The sequence below is a fragment of the Epinephelus fuscoguttatus genome, linkage group LG19 (genome assembly GCF_011397635.1).
Source record: "Epinephelus fuscoguttatus linkage group LG19, E.fuscoguttatus.final_Chr_v1".
Lineage (NCBI taxonomy): Eukaryota > Metazoa > Chordata > Actinopteri > Perciformes > Serranidae > Epinephelus > Epinephelus fuscoguttatus.
The window spans coordinates 15387101-15406881 of NC_064770.1; the positions used below are offsets into that span (position 1 = coordinate 15387101).

The 19781-nt window shown below is 41.4% G+C and overlaps 1 protein-coding gene across 1 annotated transcript; it reads right to left on the reverse strand.

Annotated features, from left to right (window-relative positions):
- Positions 1-357: 357 nt before the first annotated feature.
- Positions 358-17830, reverse strand: itgb3a (integrin beta 3a). The gene is made up of 15 exons (XM_049562374.1): positions 17599-17830; positions 16053-16138; positions 15538-15742; positions 15154-15406; positions 14849-15011; positions 14127-14288; positions 13948-14043; positions 13756-13845; positions 13505-13639; positions 12998-13427; positions 5430-5652; positions 4133-4233; positions 3776-3895; positions 3242-3408; positions 358-3074 (listed from the first exon to the last, which is right to left on the reverse strand). Exons 1-15 carry the CDS (start codon positions 17663-17665, stop codon positions 3009-3011), a joined length of 2364 nt encoding a protein of 787 aa, XP_049418331.1. The 5' UTR covers positions 17666-17830; the 3' UTR covers positions 358-3008.
- Between the last annotated feature and the right edge of the window lie 1951 nt (positions 17831-19781).

Here is a 19781-nt window from a genome sequence, read left to right on the forward strand (position 1 = left end):
CGGAGAGAACCCACGCTTACACGGGGAGAACATGCAAACTCCGCACAGAAGGGCTCCCACGCCCGGGATTGAACCGGCAACCCTCTTGCTGTGAGGCAAGAGTGCTAACCACCACACCACCGTGCCACCCTTACCGGTACTGTGTCGGCTAATAGGGACATTAATACAGACAGTTGTGATGAAGGTGCCTTTTTATTTTCAGTGGAAACTGAAGTACCAGATAAATACACAAGAGCAGTCAAGTGAACTAATGACCTCAGTCTAATGTCATGTTCCATGTAACAGGAAATATTGCCTATTTGTTAGATATGTGGTGCCAGAGTGTTGTCAAAGGAAATGCCTGCACGCTGACAATCATTTTATATGTTTAGAAGTTGCAGTATGAAACACACATCACAGTGAACTCGCCTGAATTGAATGTAAGAACTTAGATATCTAATCATTGATTGTTTCTTGGCTGTTACATTTTGTGTGTTTCTCAGAGTGTTTGTGTATTAACTTGCTGTGTGTGTGAATGAAGTGGGAGGCAGGATGAAACGTTCAGCTTCTCACTAAACTCAAACAGAGCATCAGTGGTATTTATCGTAATGTTCATCCAAAATGTACCGCCAGCCAGCGTCACACAGAGTGAATACAGACAAACTTTAATAACTTTTTCTATTTCAGCAACTTAAGGCAACTTGTTGCTTCAGATCTGAAATATGAATCTCAAATAACTTGTGTTTTTAGGCTTCTGTACTGTAAGTCTGATCTTAATAAAGGCTGAAAGTCGCATTGACATTTGTTTAAAAGAAATGTCAGGCATCTCATAAAGGTCGGTGAAATTAGGTGTAAGTCATCTTTATGCGCTCCCTCTGTGTAACAAACTAAAGCAAAGCCCTAGGTATCTTTAAAAATGGTGCAGAACAAAAAACTATGCAATGAGCTTGCAGGCCATATCTTAAGAGAGGATGAGCGCTGTACAACCAAAACACTATGTTTCCCATAGAGGTTACAAAAGGCCAGTATGATTTGTTGCGCAAAAAAATCTGCTCATATACACAAACAACATGGTATTTCAGCGTGACACAGTGCTGCTCAGTAGAAAATAATTTACAATTCAGCAATGGCAGGACAGATCCCTATACTGTCTAACAGTTTTACAAAAAAATAAAAAATAAAAAAGCCCAACAAACACAAAAACGGGTGATGGTGCAGAGAAAACATGTCAAAGTATTTATAAAGTTACCATTGCTGATATACATTTCAAAAAACAATATAGACCACAAACATCACTGTAAACCAAGTCAGCCTAGAGGCTGTAGTTAAAGGGACAGTTCACCCCAAAATCAAATGTACACATTTTTTCTCGTACCTGTAGTGCTATTTAACAGCCTGTATTATTTTGTTGTAAGTTGCCTTGTGTTGGAGATATCGGCTGTAGAGATGTCTGCCGTCTTTCAAAGCGGTTAGCCGAGATAATCCACAGACGTCCTCACAAGCTGCAATGTTAGCTAGCTCATTGGTGCTAGGTGAGTTAGCAGTAGATGCATGCTTCCCTCTGCACAGTGATTCGGTTGGCAGGTGTAATTTGGTAGAAAGAAAATAGTTCCTACATGAAACTGCTCACGACAAGGTCTATGGATTATCTTGAGTGACCAGGTCATGATTTCTGGAAAGAGACATTGCTGTTCAGTTTTTTTTGTTTTGTTTTAAAAATTTGGTGTTTTGAGCACCACAAGCAGAGTGCCATCTAGTTCCATTATATTTGAGAGAAGGCAGACACCTCTAGGGCCGATATCTCCAACACTCAACAACTCACATCAAAACAATCTACACTGATCAACAGCACTACAGTAAGAGGAAAAATATGTAAGTTTGATTTACGGGTGAACTGTCCCTTTAAGGTGATTTGCTCCTTTGTACAGTTAATGAAAACTCCAGAGTGCTGCATTATTGCCAAAATCATTACTAAAAAAGTCTGCATCCAAAAATATAAGGGAAACCCTTAAAGCATGTTCTAATAATTTATTAAAATTCTATAGTACATATTTTAAGTATATTGATAAACTACAGTGATTCGTTTGAAATTCGCCTTTTTTAATTCAGTGAAAAGGGAACTTTAAAACAGCTGCACTCTGTGGGAGGAAATTACAAAATTTGCAAAAAAACACGACTTGGGTGTAAATAATACATCAAACACGGTGGAAGACGACTTTAAAAAAGTGGATGGATGGATTTTCTATATTGACTGATCACTTTGAGGTCACAGTGATTCCTATTTCTTTTTGAAAATGTGAGCAAAACTTGAACAACAAATATTGCAATGGCAGAAGAGCCTCCTAAAATGACCAAAGTGACAGACTCTCAGCAGCAGTTCCCCTTATTGTAAACTGACAGTACAGCTGTTTATATTAATGAACTCCTATCTGACTGCATGTACAGTACTTAGAGAAAACTACATGACAGAGTGTAAAAACAGAAAGCCTAACAGCAGGCAACCGTCTGTGACTTACATTAAGGTATACTATGCAGGATTAAAAAGCACTCCATGTCAGTCGTCACTCAAGACCCACTAGAAGTGTGTGGTGGTGCATTTTTCTGCCCTCTGCCTGTATTAACTTATTTTCTTCTTATTTTCTGTGCTCGGGATGTTTATGAGCACGTACCCTCATAGTGCCCAGGTGAGGTTGGTACTTTATAAAAAGGTAGCAACCATCAGTGGCAACAGCACGCATCTAAGAGACACAGTGCCGAAAAACACACAAGGCAAGACAGCAACAGACTGTGAATCCGGGGTTAGCTTTTACCTTCAGCTTCACTAGCAAGCATGTTTGGAAACAGTAACCAACAATCCTGCATAGTATACCTTTAACATTTATAGTTATTTTAACAATATGTACATCTTCTACACTATGTCGTTGACAGCTTTTCAGCTACAGTGTAGGATCTTCCTCCCATCCATTTCCTCGCTGCTACATTCCATCTCTGTCGTTGACCCCTGAGTTTTTCCTCATGGTATTTATTGATTAGTTGCCTCGGTACGCTACATTGGTGAAGGTGGAGGTGGCTCCTTTGTACAAAGGATTGTTAGCCTGGGGAATGAAAACATTTAATTCAGTCCCACATAGATATTCAGCTTTTTAAGTTCACTGTAGACTTTTCCCTTTACAGAGCCATCATATTCTGTTATTGTATTTGCAATACGCCATCGATCCCTGAATGAGAAGCAGTCAGGGTTTGAATTATGATTATCTCTCACCGTATCCCATTTAGCTTTGGCTCTCTCCTCCTCAAATTTGGCGAACTCTCTACGGTCATGGATGGTGATCAGCAGCTTCCAGATGAGCAGGCCAATGAGCCCCAGCAGCAGAATGGCTCCGGCCACCGACAGGAGCACCACCAAGGTGTCTGGACCCTTAGGACACTCTGAGAGATGAGAGACAGGAAGTGAGACAGAGAGAGATAAACAGCCAATTTTCTCTGTTGGTTTCCGTGATGTTTGTTAATCAGTGGGGCTCAGTCATGAAGTTAAGCAACCACTGCGTTCCAGTGTCAAACGATGATTCAGTGCATCATCACTACATGTCTGGGTGTGTTCTTGGTCATGCTCATCTTTAAGAAATAACTGATTACTGGAATTACACACAGTTCTGTTTTTGCTTTAACTTGCCAGACACAGGCTGAGGTGGTGTTCAAGAACACACTCTTCTGTCCTAATAATGCACCTCAATTACAATGCTCAGTTCTCTAGCAGTTTAAATGTCTCATATATGCACACAAACTCTTTTAGTACCTGGCTCTCTTTCCACAGACAGAATGGATTTGCCATTTTCATTTTCGTAGTACTGGAAGTGAACCACGCAGTCATTCTCATCTTTGTATGAGCAATTCACCGAATTTCTGGCATGGAAACCTGTAGGAGCAAGAAGAAGCAGCAACAGGGTAATGAAATGATTTTAAGCTTCAATAAGAGTAATACAATGACAGAATATTTATCAGTAAATAATATTCTTTGACACCAAACGCCTCACACTACTCTCAAGGATATTCTTCTCATATGATCAACAGCAGAAAAACAACAGTAAGCATCACCACAGAAGATTAAGGTCACAGTAAGGAATAAGTAGGTCAGAGAAAGGAGAGTTCTCACCTAACTTATCCACTTCCTTGATTTCATCTCTGCAGATTCGACCACAGCTGTTGTCGTCAATGTACTGTCCTCTTTTAAAGTGTTGACACTCAACACATTTCCTGCAAGCAGAAACCCATTCAGTTACTTTTGATGCGTACACAGTGTGTATACTATTGATGCTCTTTGGCAGCAGCGCATGATTCAATACGATATGCAAGGTATGGACAAACTACTAGAACTACAAGCATCTAAGAGTTGAGACTAAGTGTTGATATCTGCTGGCTGTTGTGGCCATGAGAGGAATTAGATCTTTCTCTGCTGTCCGTGAAACCACACCTAAACTTTTTAAAAATGTGTGTAGGAGCAGTTTGTGATGATCCTGGAATGAAGGAGTATCATGATGGAACAATGTTTCCACTGCAGAGTGCGACCAGTCAGCTTAGTTACTCTCAGATGCTTTGCTGAAATATTTTACCCTGTTAGGGGCAACGCCTGAGGATGTAAGAGTCGGTTGTTGACATCAGTTGATCAGTTGATAGGTCAGTCACTGCAACATTCTGGTCCAGAGCAACATGTCTCAACAGCTACTTTCGTACACACGTTCATGGTCCTCAGAGGATGACCTCTAATACTTTTGGTCTTGACCTGTTGTCACCATTAAATCAATAAATATTTCTTCGACCAACACTTACCTTGTCAAGATACAGTATTTTTGAAATGAGAGGTTAAATTGCTATCAATTTATCTGTGGGTATTCATTGTTCCAAGAGGAATAATTTTGTTTGTGATGACCCTCTCTCTAATTCTATTGGTGCCAACACAAGGCCAAAAGTTTCACTTGTACAGTAACTCCACAGGATACCCTATTTCCTGTGGCGTAGATATTTATGGTCCCAGCTCAGTTGCCAGAAGAAAATGTTTGTATTATACATTTCTTCAAATCACAAATATGTTACATTTCGTAATATATAAGTGTTTCTAAACGGACATAATGTCTAAGTGGACTTTTCTGGTGAATGGGTTGGTGGTCTCCCAAAGGATGAACCATGTCCATTTTGGACACTCTATGATCTTTCCTCTTGCACCATCCTTAGGTCAAAATATCACCTTTCAATACAAGATATCTCATGGTAGACTTTATGAAATTTGCTGAGCACGTTCATGCTCCCAGGAATATAAACCCCATGGCTTTTTCTCAAGCAACATCTATATGAGGTGGGATTCTGTGATTGAGAATGAGTTACTTCACAAGTGTTTTTGTTTTGTCCATTTCCTCATTTCTCTTGTTTGTTAAAAACTTAAGAAATACACTTACGTTTTAATAGTGCAGGAATCAGGACAGGTAGGGCATTTCTCACAGGTGTCTCCATAGGCGCCAGGCTCAGTGCATTGACAAACCCCACAATTGCAGTAACCCCGGCCACTGCACAGCAGGTCGTTGCTGGATGTGCAGGTGACTGTGATTGTGGAGCAGTTGCAGTTTTCTCCTGACCAGCCAGCGTCACACTGGCAGATGCCACAGCTACACTTCCCATGATCTAAAATGATCAAAAAGGATAAGGAGGTTAATGCTCTAGTAGTCCTTTGGAAGATAGTCTTTCAATTCAAATCAAATTTACATATCACATCTTAATGCGTTATAATTCAATCAATATCAGTTTATGTTTATCAGATCACAGGTTAATCACATAACGGCTAGTGCAAACAAGTGCTCTCAAGTGTTTCGATTGCCAGCAAAGCCCAGGCTGCACGTAAGATCAGATGCTATATGCTAGCGACTGCATGAATAGAATTCCACTCAACAGTGAGACTGATTTAATGATGGAAGCAGAAAGTGGTGACACACAGCAGAGAGGGCAAGTAATGATTCAAAGAGATAGGAACTTGTGACATGTAACTGCAGTGTGTCAGAGATTTTCTTATGATGTTTTAAAGGTCCAGTGTGTACGATTTAGTGGGATATATTGGCATAAATGGAGTATAATGTAATAAATATGTTTTTTCTTCAGTGTATAATCACCTGAAGATAAGAACTGCTGTGTTTTCATTACCTTAGAATGAGCTGTTTATATCTACAAAGGAGGTGGGTCCTCATTTACAGACTTTGCCATGTTGCACTGCCATGTTTCTACACTAGCCCAGAAGGGACAAACTAATAACAGCCAGGGCCATTTGTGTTTTTTCATCAGCCACTGTAGTTAGCAGCCCTTCCGTTATGAGAGCAGTGTTCAGTGTTTTTACTGGTACAGGGAATGGGCACAGTGACGTCACCATGGACGTCACCGCCATGTTGATGGCTACGGGCAGCAGTAAACAAATATAGTAGTTGAGTCGTATCGAGTGGAGAAAGCGAGGGAAAAGATGTTAAGATGCCAGAAAGGAAAGGGAATTTACTGGGATACATTGAACCACGAAGCCAGGGACCGGTATATGGAGAAAATGAACGCTATAAATGGTTTGGACCTAGCCTTGGACCAAAACGTCTTGAAAACGAACCCCGTTTTTCGTGTGGGGGTTCCCGGTCTAGACCGATTCACACCTCCATAAACATTCAAATCAAACATGTAATGTACTCACCTCATAGGCACAGATGTTAGGAAGGTGTACGGGGGGTTGCCGTGTGTTTGTATATCCGTTATTGTACAATAAACATGCATTTTTAGAGCCTCTTACTACCAATGTGCAATACACCTCCCAACCGCTATAGTGGCACTGTGGCGCATTAGAAAGCCAGTGCACTCATTCATTGCAGGACGAAGAAGGGGTGAAGAAAATTTCAGACATCTGAGATAAAAATGCATTCTAATAGGTGACTTTAACTTCTACTAATTCGTTATTTGTATACTTATCTGTTGTTTTTTACTTTTTAACATTAGAAAGTTTCATCTTTTGTCATTGACATAACTTGATTGATTATTAGTTTATTAAAACCTCTGACAGGAGAGTCATGAACTGATGGTATTTCAAGTGGGTAAGTTTATTTTCTTTTAATTACAAGTAAGTAAGCTTTGTGTGCAGCTCTATTTATCTTTCTCTACATTCTCTCTTTCAAACAGTGCTAAGTCACAAAATAAGTTGGTAACTAATTGTTCTAAAATGTAATCTTACTCAGCAAGGGGCATTACGCATATCTCTTCATCATCCCTATCCTGACAAAGGCAGGAAATGTTCTATTGTCAATGAACACACTAATGACTCCCTGTCTCCTTACAGGCAGGCGCACGCACACACACACACACACACACACACACACACACACACACACACACACATGCACTTCCTCAGACTCTACTGAGGTGTAGAAATCACAAAAGCCAGGTCATTTGGGGAACAGTGTTACAGTGACGCAACCGTTTGCTGACAGAATGTGGAGGCGAGCTTTTCTTCCTGGATTACAAAGAGACAGAAAGAGATTAAGCTACCTTAGAAACAAAGGCACAGCCCAAGAGTCTACAGTGTTCTTTGCAGGAAACCAAACAGGATTTGGCACTGGATGACTAAGAGCAAAGTGAGTGAGTCACAGCCCAGCTGGATCAGACTGGGGGAGTGACTGGTCGTGAAACATCGTTGAGGGGTCCAAGGGTCCCTAATTCCACACAGCTCAAAACAAATCATCCGCCGTTGCATACTCGGGGAAACAATTCCCCGGTCTCCACCCTGTCAACGACGGCTTCTCTTTTAGATTGTGTTCATAGCCGTGATGGGATCAGACAGGGTCACTGGTTAATCATTAACCGTCTCACACAAAGCAATCGTTGAGTAATCTTTCTTACTCAGTTGAAAAGATAACAGCTGAGAAGTGCTGAAAACATTTTGAAAACAAGACATTTTTTTGACAAAAACATTGCCAGACTACATTGTTTATGTTTACGTGCACAAAATATCTGGGTTTTACCCTTACTCCAAAAAGATAATATTCCTACTAAGTTGTTTACACGACGAATGAAAATGAATATTCTACTAATATTTCCATTTACATGCAGCCGTGCATATTCAGATTATCATGCCCATGTGTTGTTCATCACATCACAATATAAAAAAGTGAAAGATTGTTGCTTGTGTCAGGTTTTTTTCAGGCTTTCATTCCCTTAACCACCTTCCTGAAAAGGTCAGCGCTTTAATATTTGCCCATATTCAAACATCATATCCAAAAACCTGTTGATATCCAAGTCTTTCTAAAGTAGATGTGTTTCTACTTCCAACCAGAAATGTGAGCTTTTCTTTGGGGTATCTCTGCCCCAGCGTTGCTAAATGTTGTTGAGTTGGTTTGTGTACAATACATCCATGACAACGCACGGAGCTGACTTTAAACAGGCAAGAGGCCGTGTGACGCAAACTGCGGTGAAAACCCCAACTGAGATGCGTATTTTGAAAGCACTGTATACATGTCCAAAGAACGCTCCTAAAGCCTGAGTAATATCAGCATATCCCACGTCTTAAATAGAAAATGCTACATTTGGAATTAAGCCGAACTCTAACTGAATATGCTGTTTACATGACCTGCATCAAATTCAGAATATTTTGATATCTGGAATAACGTGGAATACTGGTGTGCATGTTAATGTACCCACCCCAGTGTAGAGCACTTACACTTACACTTACACTTACTTACACAAGAATGAGTAGCTGTTTTGATCGTATTTGTTCTGAAGTTGATTCATGCACTTAAAAGGGAGTTCTGGGATTTACATCATTCTACGCTCTCTGTGAGACTGCACAGTAATCCTGCCCATTAATCACATGCCTGGGCTTTAGAGAGGGCTAACACAGGGGCCATGATTAAAGGACGAAATCAGGGAAAGAGACAGAACAGTAAAACAGAACTGCTGGAGGACAAGAATGAACAGAATCATGTGCTGTGGGGACACAGACACACTGGAGGGAAGGGAGGTTGGGCAAATTGCCAGCAGAGGAATGCAAACTTTCCTGTTCTCTCTCCCCTCATATTTATGGGCCCTTGGGCTGTGCTTGCTGACTCCTGCTCCCTGCCTGGCCCTGCACCAGTCCCACAGTCCCTCAGCACACGGAGAAATACACAGCCACGGGGAATATCGCAGAGACGGAGCTTTCTTGGAACCCTGGGTCGCGGTAGCTTCAATTGTGCTGGGGCTAAGGGACGCTCGCTCTTTAAAGACAACAACAACACGGCTCTGCTGAGACACAACAACTCTGCGGTCCCAAATTGAGCTCTGTGGACTGTCTTACCCCAGCTATTGCTTTGTGTGTGTAGGTGGGCAAGTTGGGTGAGCGTCTCCGCCCCAGCCCTGGGTGTCATCACTGAATGCCTTAATACCCATCCCTCAGAAAAACATCCTCCCTTGAGGTAGACTCCCAACTCCTCCTTGTTGATATGAATACGTCATGTTCCAGCTTGCCAAAACACACATGACCCTTCATCTTCTCCTTAAGTCATGGTGCACAGGCGAGAGGCCCAGGGTAGGTTTTGTTTAGTTTTGGATGTTAAACCTAAACTTTAAGTACTATGAGGCTGTGATGAGTTTATGTTCACCATTTTGGATTTTGGAGAGTCCATTGCTGTGGAAGTTTATGGAGCTTTTAACTTGTGATTTTATAATGACAGTGCACTCCAGCAATTTAGAAGTGCACTACTGTACATCACAAGACACAGATTAGTAAGAATGATCACAATCAATATAGCAAAGACTGAGATATTCAGGCTTCTTGCTCCAAAAATGTTGGTTCCTACACTACCCATAATGCAACTTGACAGCATCTTTTAATTAGACCTTTCCTGCTTGATAAACATGTTTTTTTTTGTTTTTTTTTTTAAACTCTGTCGGCCTAGATTGTAAGACGGGCTGCTTTTTATTATGCTAACTTATGCTTCCTCACATTCTTACGTAATTTCCAGTCCCCTTAAATGCACCTCAAGGAAATGAAGAGCGAGAGGAGGGGAGGCTTCTGGAGGAGCTTAGAGTGAGGAAACACAGGTGTATCAAACGCATGTCCTCCTCGCATCTCTTTCTCAGGTCTCACATCGCAGGAAGGAGCTAAGATGTGAGGAAGAGATGTGAGTGAGGGAAGCGAGGAGGCACATAGGCCTAATATTTTTTAGTTTCCGCGTTCAAGAGCAGACATTATTTCCTTGAACTTGGCAAAGCTCCTCCAAGAGCCACAGAAAACATGTTCACAGGTTGAGTAGTAACCCCAAATTGGTAGAGTTCCCCTTTGAAAAAATCAGGTCATATTATTAAACATTAATCATATTTAGTATGCAAAACTAATGTTTGCTCTGCTTAATGTACGTTAAGATAAAAGAGTAGTTTCCTGCTCTGTTATTGCTCAGCCTCGTCCTTAAAATCACAGGCCCAAACTGCTGCTACATTAAATTACCCAATGACAGAGCCTATTAAAGTTTTATCACCCTGATTGAGTAACTGTTCACTGAGCTGTGCAGACTTGTAGGAGGGAGTGATAGCACATCATGCTGTGAGCGGTAAGAACATGAATCAATCTCAGCGCACATATTAAGTTTACAGACCTGACAGAGGATTGGTTATTTGTGAGCATTACTGTTTACGCTCAGCAGCGAAACTATGCAATTATTTACATGTCCTTTACAAGCAAGGACTATAATAAGATTGTACATTAGTATTTGATTTGTCAAGCTAAGTTTATAGACTGAGACCAACTGGGCCTCAGAGCAGGGAAAAGGAAGGGACGGGCAACTTCTTCTTTCCTGCTCACATCGACCTAAAGTAAAGGGTTGCTTCACCCCAATTACAGAAAGAACATTTTAGAGAGCAGCACATTTTCTTTTGACCTTAAGTGATATCTAGCCATGCAGATAATTTGAGTTTTTATGTGATCAGATTTTGAGATTTCTGCTAATTCAGTGGAAGGAAAATGACCTTTAAACAATACTAAGAGCCTACAACCATGCTGTGCTTTGAGCTAATGCTAACACCAGCATGGCATTGAACTCACAGAATGATCAACATGGCTGTATAGCACAGAGACAAAATATGTGATTGAAACAGGCATCATCCAACAGCATGTGGCCAAATAAGGTGCCTCTCAGCTCGAGGACAGAGATCTGTCAAGTCAAAGAGTCCTTGACTCTGATGAAAGAAAGTGATGTTGCGAAGTTAGTCCGTTGCACCACTAAAGGCTGTAAATTGATCAATGTGCTCCAGTGTTGTCAAAAATATTGATTTACTGATACATATCAATTCTGAATATGAAATGGTTTCAATACTCTGCAGTATCGATACCTTAGTAACAAGGGTCCATGTCATTGGTTCGACAGCCCATTGGTTCGACATCCCATTAGTCTGACTGTCCGCAGTGCTGAACGGCTCGCGGCGGGCGTATGGTGCGTTGCAACCCGCTTGAGGCAGAGCAGGCTCACGGCTTATGAGTTTGTCACTTTCTTTTTCATTTTAACCCACACCATGATCTTTTCCTGACCCTAACCAAGTGGTTTTTGTGCCTAAACCTAACCAGACCTTAACCACAGGGCATCATAATGATTTCGGAACGGACTTCAGAACAATGAGTTTAATATGGTCGGAACAATGGGATGTCAAACCAATGGGCAGTTCCCAGTACCAGCGGTGCTTTCTCGCTCTCTCTTATTGTTTAGTAGAGTCGTTCCGCTATTCTCTGCTGCTAACCAAGAAAAGAAAAGTTGTTGTTGTCATGTTCCAGCCTTGTTATAGTAATCTTCATATCTAATTTATCCCCATGGTATCGAAAATGATATTGAGTATTGATATTTTTCAAGGTATTGTATCGAAGTTAGGAATTCCAGTATTGTGACAACACTATTGTGCTCCAGTGTCGGTGCTTTTGATTTGATTGTTCTAAAGACTGAGAGCAAAATGTCAAACCAAACCAACATGGTGGCTTGTTTGGAAATTTTCATTTATATTAAAGGAGAAGTCCGGTATTTTGCACTTTGAGCCCCATTTCTGGGTTGTTTATGATGAAATAGAGACCAAAATTGTGATGAATGCTCATTTTCGGAGAATGTGGCTTTCCCCTGCCAGACTTAACACTGCTACCTATGGCCATGTGTGAACCTGTCCTAAAACCACCCTAAACGTTCGTTTTCAAAGCCATGAAACTCACCGAGTGGTCAGTGGTGTTCGTTGATGTTCTGACATAAAAATCGTAGCAAACTGTGGTTTCCATCTGGGTTTTCACTATTCATCTCAATTGTGGAACTATTTTTTCAGCTGTCTCACACCTGTGTGTGTAAACTTCCGCTTGATCATTCACTTGACCCTGAAGCGTTATACACTCCTGCCCACTTGATGGTGATACTGCTCCTTTACATGGGTGTCGCCAACCGGCAGGAAAACATTGCGATGTAGTGGGACGCAGAAAAGAAGCAGAAGAAGAAGAAGGCTGGCGTCATGTTCAAAGGCATCATACTGCGAGGGTTGTTTACAAGCAAATAATCCATTGTGCAGTTGTTTAAACTTATTACAAAACTTTTTGATTCGTTCTCGTTCTTCCTCCAGGAGCGCACACAGCACTGTCAAGCCGGCACTTTTGCTGAGACATTTTTTGGGGAGTTTCCAGAAGTGGTCACTCGCGCTGGATGTGCCTGATTTGCATCAAGAGGCCTAGATTCAACTTCATTCAATTGAGAAGTGGGGCCCTGTCTCTTCAAACGCAACCTAGCGCTACCAGAATGCATTGCACGCTACATAAATAATGAATAGGAAGCATGGAATGATGGCTCCTGTGGACACATATGATAATCCTCATGAGTATAAGAGCAACATGATTGGTTAATGCCTTTTCTTTGTGAAAGTACTCATGACAAAAACATCAGTTCGAAAAATATACTTACATTTAATCACACAGGTTAAAAAAAAGAATATAAAAGGATATAAAAGCACATCTACTCACCAGAGCACAGTGCCCCTTTGAAGCGTAAGCAATTGAAGTCGTCGCATTCACAGTACTTGCCCCACACCTGACCAAACTCATTTGCATGGCAGGAGCACTGTCCACACAAACAGTCACCTCTCCCGCTGCAGATCGGGCTCTCTGGCTTCGGGATGCAGTTGACATCATCCGATGGACTGTAGTCCCCCACGGAGCACTCGCATCGTGGGCCCAGACGACCAGGATGACACTGACACACGCCGCACTCGTAGGTCCCATTGCCATTGTTACAGACGGGGCTGTCAGGTACAGCCTTTGCCTCACAGTCACAGGTACAGGCAAAGTCCACTGTGACCTCCAGGGCATCCTTGAAGCCTCGAGGTTTGATGGTAAAGGTACGGGTCTTCTCTTTGGGACAGCCACGCAACTGAGCCTCCACGCTGAATGACACCTGCAGAGGAGGAAGTGTCTCTGTGACCTTCTGTGTGTGTAGATACCAGATGTGCATGTGTCTCAACGGATACGTACTGTGTCTCCAATCTTGAGGCCAGAGCAGGACTTGAGTCCAGGGATAAACTCTCCATTGAGGCAAGTGGCATTGTAGAAGAGGTTCAATTCTTCTGGGACTCCCAGTTGCTCCAGCTCCACTTTAGAACGAATTCTCTATTCGACACAACGTTATGAGGTCAAACGGTTAAAATGCATCACACTTTTTTACATAAAAAAATAGATTACATGAGCTCTCAAGTTCCACTTATGGTCCTATAGGAGGAACTTACCGCATAAGCCTCCTCAATTAGCTTAATAACATTCCCAGAGTCATCGGACAGCATTCCCACAGTTGTGCCTGGTATGAGTTTACTGTACCCCTGGGAAGACGGACATGACCACAAGATGATGACCCAGTTTTTGTGTTGTTCATATCAATAACTTAAATTCATGCTGTGGCACAACAATTACAGCTGGTTTACCCTGTAGAGGTCCTCCACAACACTGGTCACAGCAAAAATCAAATTAATGTTGTTTTCAGACATTTTGTCTGTCATGAGTGCCAGAGAGGGATAGTCCTGGAAGACACAGGAGTAAACTGTCTTCAGTGGAAGCAAAATGATTACAAACCAAAGTAAATGACTTTATTGTTTGCCTTTACCAGCACTGTAGTTTCATTGTAAACATTGTCACTATCAAGGTGACACAGTCCATCATTGGGTCGGACAATCCCAGCTATACGTCCATCCAGAGCGATGTGAGTTTTGGCATCAGTGGTGAATACCAAAAGGTGTGAGGCATCTGAACGCCAGCCAATCCTGTCCTAATGACAAACACAGAAGTCAAGTCACACCTTATTTAGTTGGTCCTGTCATAAAACTGGGCTGTCTATGCAGTAAAATGCTTTTAAAATTGGTGCTACATGACCACAGGAACCAAAGGGAAGGGGCTGCAGCATTCGCTTTTTGATCAAGAGATAGAAAACCTACAACTACCAGAATGCCCTGTGCCGCAACGTACACATAAATGCGCCTGCTGGTTGGCCGTTTTGACACAGGAAACAATGTGAAGGTCAGCTGGTCACAAACTTTCTCGAATTACAGTTAAACAATAAGCTAAAATATGTTTCTACAGCCAAAGTCTGCTGGAGATGAGTTGACCACAAATAATAACCACAGCTATGATACAAAGCTGGTTAAAAATTGACAAAGTGTCCCTTTAATAAGCATTGTTGGAGGGTGCCTGAGGCCTAAGATTTCCATTGCCAACGACAGCTTCTCTGTAACTGTTGCACACATGATAAGAATAAGAAACTTCAGCTTGAATGCATGCAGTTTTCCACATCAACGAGTATACAGTACGTATGTGATTACATCTTCATACCTTGCACACCACAGCCTGCATGACAGCATCAAATCCACCCTCCGGAGCGTCTCTGTTTCTAGACACCTTCTGTTTCTCCACCTCCTCAGTGAAGCGACCCACCTCCTCCGTCAGCGACAGCACGTGCTTGAACCCGAACTGAGCCAGGCATGTCGTGCCCATTCTGTATGTATTGAACGGGTGAATGGGGGGGATAGGAAATCAGTGAAGGAGAACTGGACAGACTTCCTCTGAATATTAGAAAATCTCCACTTCAGCTCCTTCTCCTCCTCAAATGTAACACCAACAGTAGAACCCACACCTACCCATAGCAAGGGTTTTTCACTGCCTCTGGGGGGTACGTGTACATGTAAGGGGACATGGTCTTGTCCACGAAGGCTCCAAACCCCATGCGTAGGTTGCTTGTGGTACGGCCCATAGTCGCGGCAAGCTCACTGCCCAGGGTTTGAAGGCGATACAAGTCGTCTTCCATCGAATATGAAAGATCCATCAGATAGTAGAGGTCCACTGGGTAATCCTCCACCTGTTTCACTGTCACAGTGAAATGCTTGGAATCTCCTGAGAGGGAAATAGCAGAGGACCACAGAGATGGAGCAGTACATAGAATGAGATCAACTGGTGTCCCTAAACCTTACTTTCTTTCAAGTGAGTTGGTCTTACTTGGGATGTCTGGTTGGGTGTTCATGTACCTGGTCTTAGCGTCATGCGGAGTTTCTGAGGCTTTATCTGAGTGACATCATCGGCAGTCCCCGAGGCCTTGCTGCTGAGCGGTTTGTCCTCCTGAATATTCAGAGTGCTGGAGGGAAACTCAACTGCTGCTGAGCTGCACCCTCCATCCAGCAGATTCTGCTTCAGATCGCAGCGGGACGCGCTGGAGCCCCCCTGCCCATACACCTGAGTTAAGCATCAACACACTGAATAAGAAGCTTTTATGGTTTGCATTTATGATATGATGCTGATATAGGCTCAGGTATCTCATGCACAGGAGACCTGAGGCCAACACCCACTTTCCTCTTTTTATTTTTTTTACCTTAACAGTTCAGAGGCTACGGTGTATGAGCATGTAAATGAACAAACACCAGAGGATGACAAGACGAAGAATGCTATTGGGAAATGAGGATTCTGTTCTAACTTGTTGCAGAGTGATTAATGGGAGGGGCGACTAGACACAGTTGGTGTGTATGTGTGCTACTGTTGTTTTTACCTCCTGAGAGCACCACGCACAGCTAGGGTGAACGGCCAAGCACTGCTGACAAGTGGTGACTCCTTGGGATGTGCAGATGTTGGAACCTTTGATAAAGCAATAGAAATGTGACACAAAATCAGTGGCAGTAATGCTCAAGTAAAAATCCTGCATTCAAAATGTTACTTAAGAGAAAAGTACAAAAGTATTTGCATTAAATTTCACTGTAAGTACAAAAAGTAATTATTGTGCAGAGTTATTTTCATTACTATAACTGTAATATATTATAATATGGATGTGTCAATGTGTACATTACTCCAGTGTTGCAGCTGCTTAAAATGGGGCTTATTTTTTTATTATACTTCCGGATAGTTTGCTTCCATAATACAGTAATACATCATCATTATTTATTGATTATATTTTGTATTATCAATTTGGATTTGCAAAGTAACAAATAAATAAATGTATCAAATTTAGTGAAGTGCAAGATACAAGTAGAAGTATGACATGTTTAAGTAAGTGCTGAAGTAAATGTACATAGTTACGTTCCACCACTGCACAAAACACATTTTCTTACACACACTGTTGAGTCAAAGTGACAACACTAACCACACTGGATTTTTTTTGTTTTTGTTTTTTAAATCAGAAGTCCCATGCAGCCATGCAGTCATGTTCAACCACAGACACCACTGTCTTTCTTAAGAGCACTGTGCAAACAAGCACTGGACGTTGAAGCCTCATTACCCGTCACATTAATGATGCTGATCCTCATTATGTTTTTCTGAGGATCATTTCACTGTGTTGGCAAATTGCGCCAAACGTTTCATTCCCTGAAAGTCAACAAATGCATTAATTCCAAACGGCTTTACAATTTGTTATCTGTCTTGGCCTATGGGTGTGGCTCACTGGAGTTTAACACTAAGGCACAGCCACTAGTGTTAATCTACCTGTGTGCAGCTGACAGAATATACATGAAAAAATACCTAATTTGACTCTAAAAGAACTGCCTGACATCATACCTGTTCCCAAACAGTCAAGGGCCTGAATAAGCACCACACAGGATATGGTTTCTCAGCTACACTTCTTAAGCTATTTCAAAATACTTTAATACTTTATAGGAAAGTCTGAGTGTTTTATTCATTAATCTAGTTAGGTTTTCAGTTAATCAAGAAAAATGAAAACCACAAACATACAATGGCTTTAAGTATATATATATATATATTCTATTTTATGCTGATAATAAAATTATTCTTGGCAGTACTGGGGAGCCTGTGAGGGACTCCTCACTTTGGGAGACATCCCGACCATTTTCACTCCCTTATAAGGACAGGAGGCGAAAGCTCCAGCGGAGCACCGCACTTACAAACCAACAGAGCCGCTCCATTCAAGACAGATAACAGCGAATTGTTGTGTCCGTTTGAGAACATTATGTTGAATAACCATCAGCACATATACTGTGAATATTAATAATAGGTGGTGCCTTCAAAGATGACCTTCAAGTCGGAAGATAACACCCCCTGGTTAAGCAGGTGAAAGTTTTCTACAAAACGCAATGCGTAAAACTTACCCAAAACGTTTGACGCCGATAACAAAAGGACAAAGAGTATCACCAGACGGTGTAAAGGAGTTCCCATGGCTGGAGAGTAACGGAGCCGACTTGACAGCAGTCGTCTGTGTGCTCCCTGTGGGCTTGTTCACTTCGCGACTTGAACGCCTTTCCTCATTCTTGACTTGACTAAGCGCATGTTGGGTCATACAGCTTCGCCTCATACAAAACCCCGCATCCTGTCAATGTGACGGGCAACAGATTTAAGAATAGAACTTTTAATAAAAAGTTAATGACCCAAAAGCTTACTTTAATGTTGCATAAGTGGAGTAAGTTGCAGAATATTTTTTATCTATTTATTTGTAGGATACAAGAAACACCTTGACAGATTTCTCTGTTACTGGTGTAGCTGTAGAGATGTAGATTTCAGGGTGGGACACATGGACACATCCCCCTCAATATTTAGGACACCAGCCCCCCCCAATTGGGAATTTGATATCAATAGGAGAAAACAACAAACAATGCAGTCATGTGGAAGAGGTCCTCTTTAATGGCTAAGTCATGCAAAAACATTAAGGAATGCAACGTGAATCTCATGTGGAGCACTTTACAAAAGGACAGAATGGGCCCCAGTGCACGCCAGTTACTAGTTAAAAGGCGCACACACACACACCACTAGCAGCTGTTTATAAAAATGCCAGATGAATCTAATTTAGGGTACCTTGCTATATTTTCCTCCTGTTTGTTTCTCTCTTGTCCTTTCTTACTGCTGCTTTTATGTTTAAAAGGCATGACTGCTAGCAACCTTATCATGTCGTCTTGTCACATGATCAAATAGTGACTTGATATTAGGCAACATCAACATATATGTTACCCAACAAGCATCGTTGTATACCTATATATGACAAAAATATCAAAGAAAATGAGAAATTATTCAATTAATTGAATAGTTTATACATAATAGTTAATGGCACATGGCAGTGTCAGGGGAAAAAATGGCGGGACAAGAACAAAAGTTAAAACAGCGAAAGTCTGAGTAGGGTGGGCAGGGGGACATTGGATGGATCCAACAAACACCGACTTTTACCCAGGAGAGTGGCGTTTGTGTCCTGTAAGATTGTAAAGCCAAATCTAACCATGTGTTTTTGTTGCTTAAACTCAGCTGTATTAGTTGTTGGAAGAAAAAACAACAACGTTGTTGTCATTGTTGTACTGACGTAGTGCGACTATATTTAAACAGTAAATTTCCTGTGAGAATGGAAGTGCATTTTGAAAGAGGACAATGCATATAACAAGCAGAACTTGACACAACCTCCAGTATGTCAACAACAAACGCATCCAGGGTGCCTGGATGTGGAAATATGCGATGAGGTCAGAGTGAGAATGTGTTGCATGGTGGCAATCTAAATCATTCTCAAGGGCCCCCCCACCCTGCAGGCCCCAGCCACACTGCCTGCGCTGTCTATATTTACGCCCCTGATGGAATGTTTTGTTTAATGACTGTATTGAAGCACTTAAATAAAACGCAACAATGTGTGGTGGTAATTAAAGTTTCAATTTCATTTTTTTAAAAAAATTTTATATACTTTATTAATCCCCGAGGGGAAATTCAATTTTTAAGTTTGAATATTTCTTATTGAATTGTTGATATTCTATTCACCCACTGCATGTTTAGAGCTATTTTTAATGACAAAATGTATTTAAATTGTAAAATACAGAATTCAGAAAAATTAAAACAATAAATATGGAATCTGGAAAAAATTAAAACTGATTTCAGGTGGCCAACACCCGAGTAATGTAGGTGGTGGTGGCAGTTACAATCCTCTAAAGCAATTGTTGGCATCATAAAATGGAAAAATGATGAAGCAGCTACACACAGTTGAAGAAGGAAGTGCCATGTCATCTCCATCAAAAATTAACAGCCAAATGTTGAAAAAAAAAAAAAAAAAACCCTAACACCAAAAACACTCTGTCCTTGCCTGAAAGCTGAACATCAAATTGGGAGTAGGTGTGGTGGGAAAAATAATACAAAAACAAGAAATTCATTCTAAATGCCAGCATTGCATTGTGTTTCACTAACAGCACTTTAAGTACAGCATGGTGACAATTTGGCAGTCCTCTGTTTTGGCATTAGTCTCCAGATATAGATGTATTTAAGTTTTTAAAAAAGACATAAGAGGAATCAGTCAAACTGAGACTGTTGA

What these genes read in the sequence shown, in the direction of transcription:
- itgb3a (XM_049562374.1), bottom strand. Translation starts at nt 17,665, where the DNA reads ATGGGAACTCCTTTACACCGTCTGGTGATACTCTTTGTCCTTTTGTTA. An exon ending in GTGCGTGGTGCTCTCAGGAG is followed by an intron (nt 15,743 to 16,052) that starts GTAAAAACAACA and finishes TGCTTAACTCAG; the next exon opens with GTGTATGGGCAGGGGGGCTC. An exon ending in TAATTGAGGAGGCTTATGCG is followed by an intron (nt 13,640 to 13,755) that starts GTAAGTTCCTCC and finishes TGTGTCGAATAG; the next exon opens with AGAATTCGTTCTAAAGTGGA.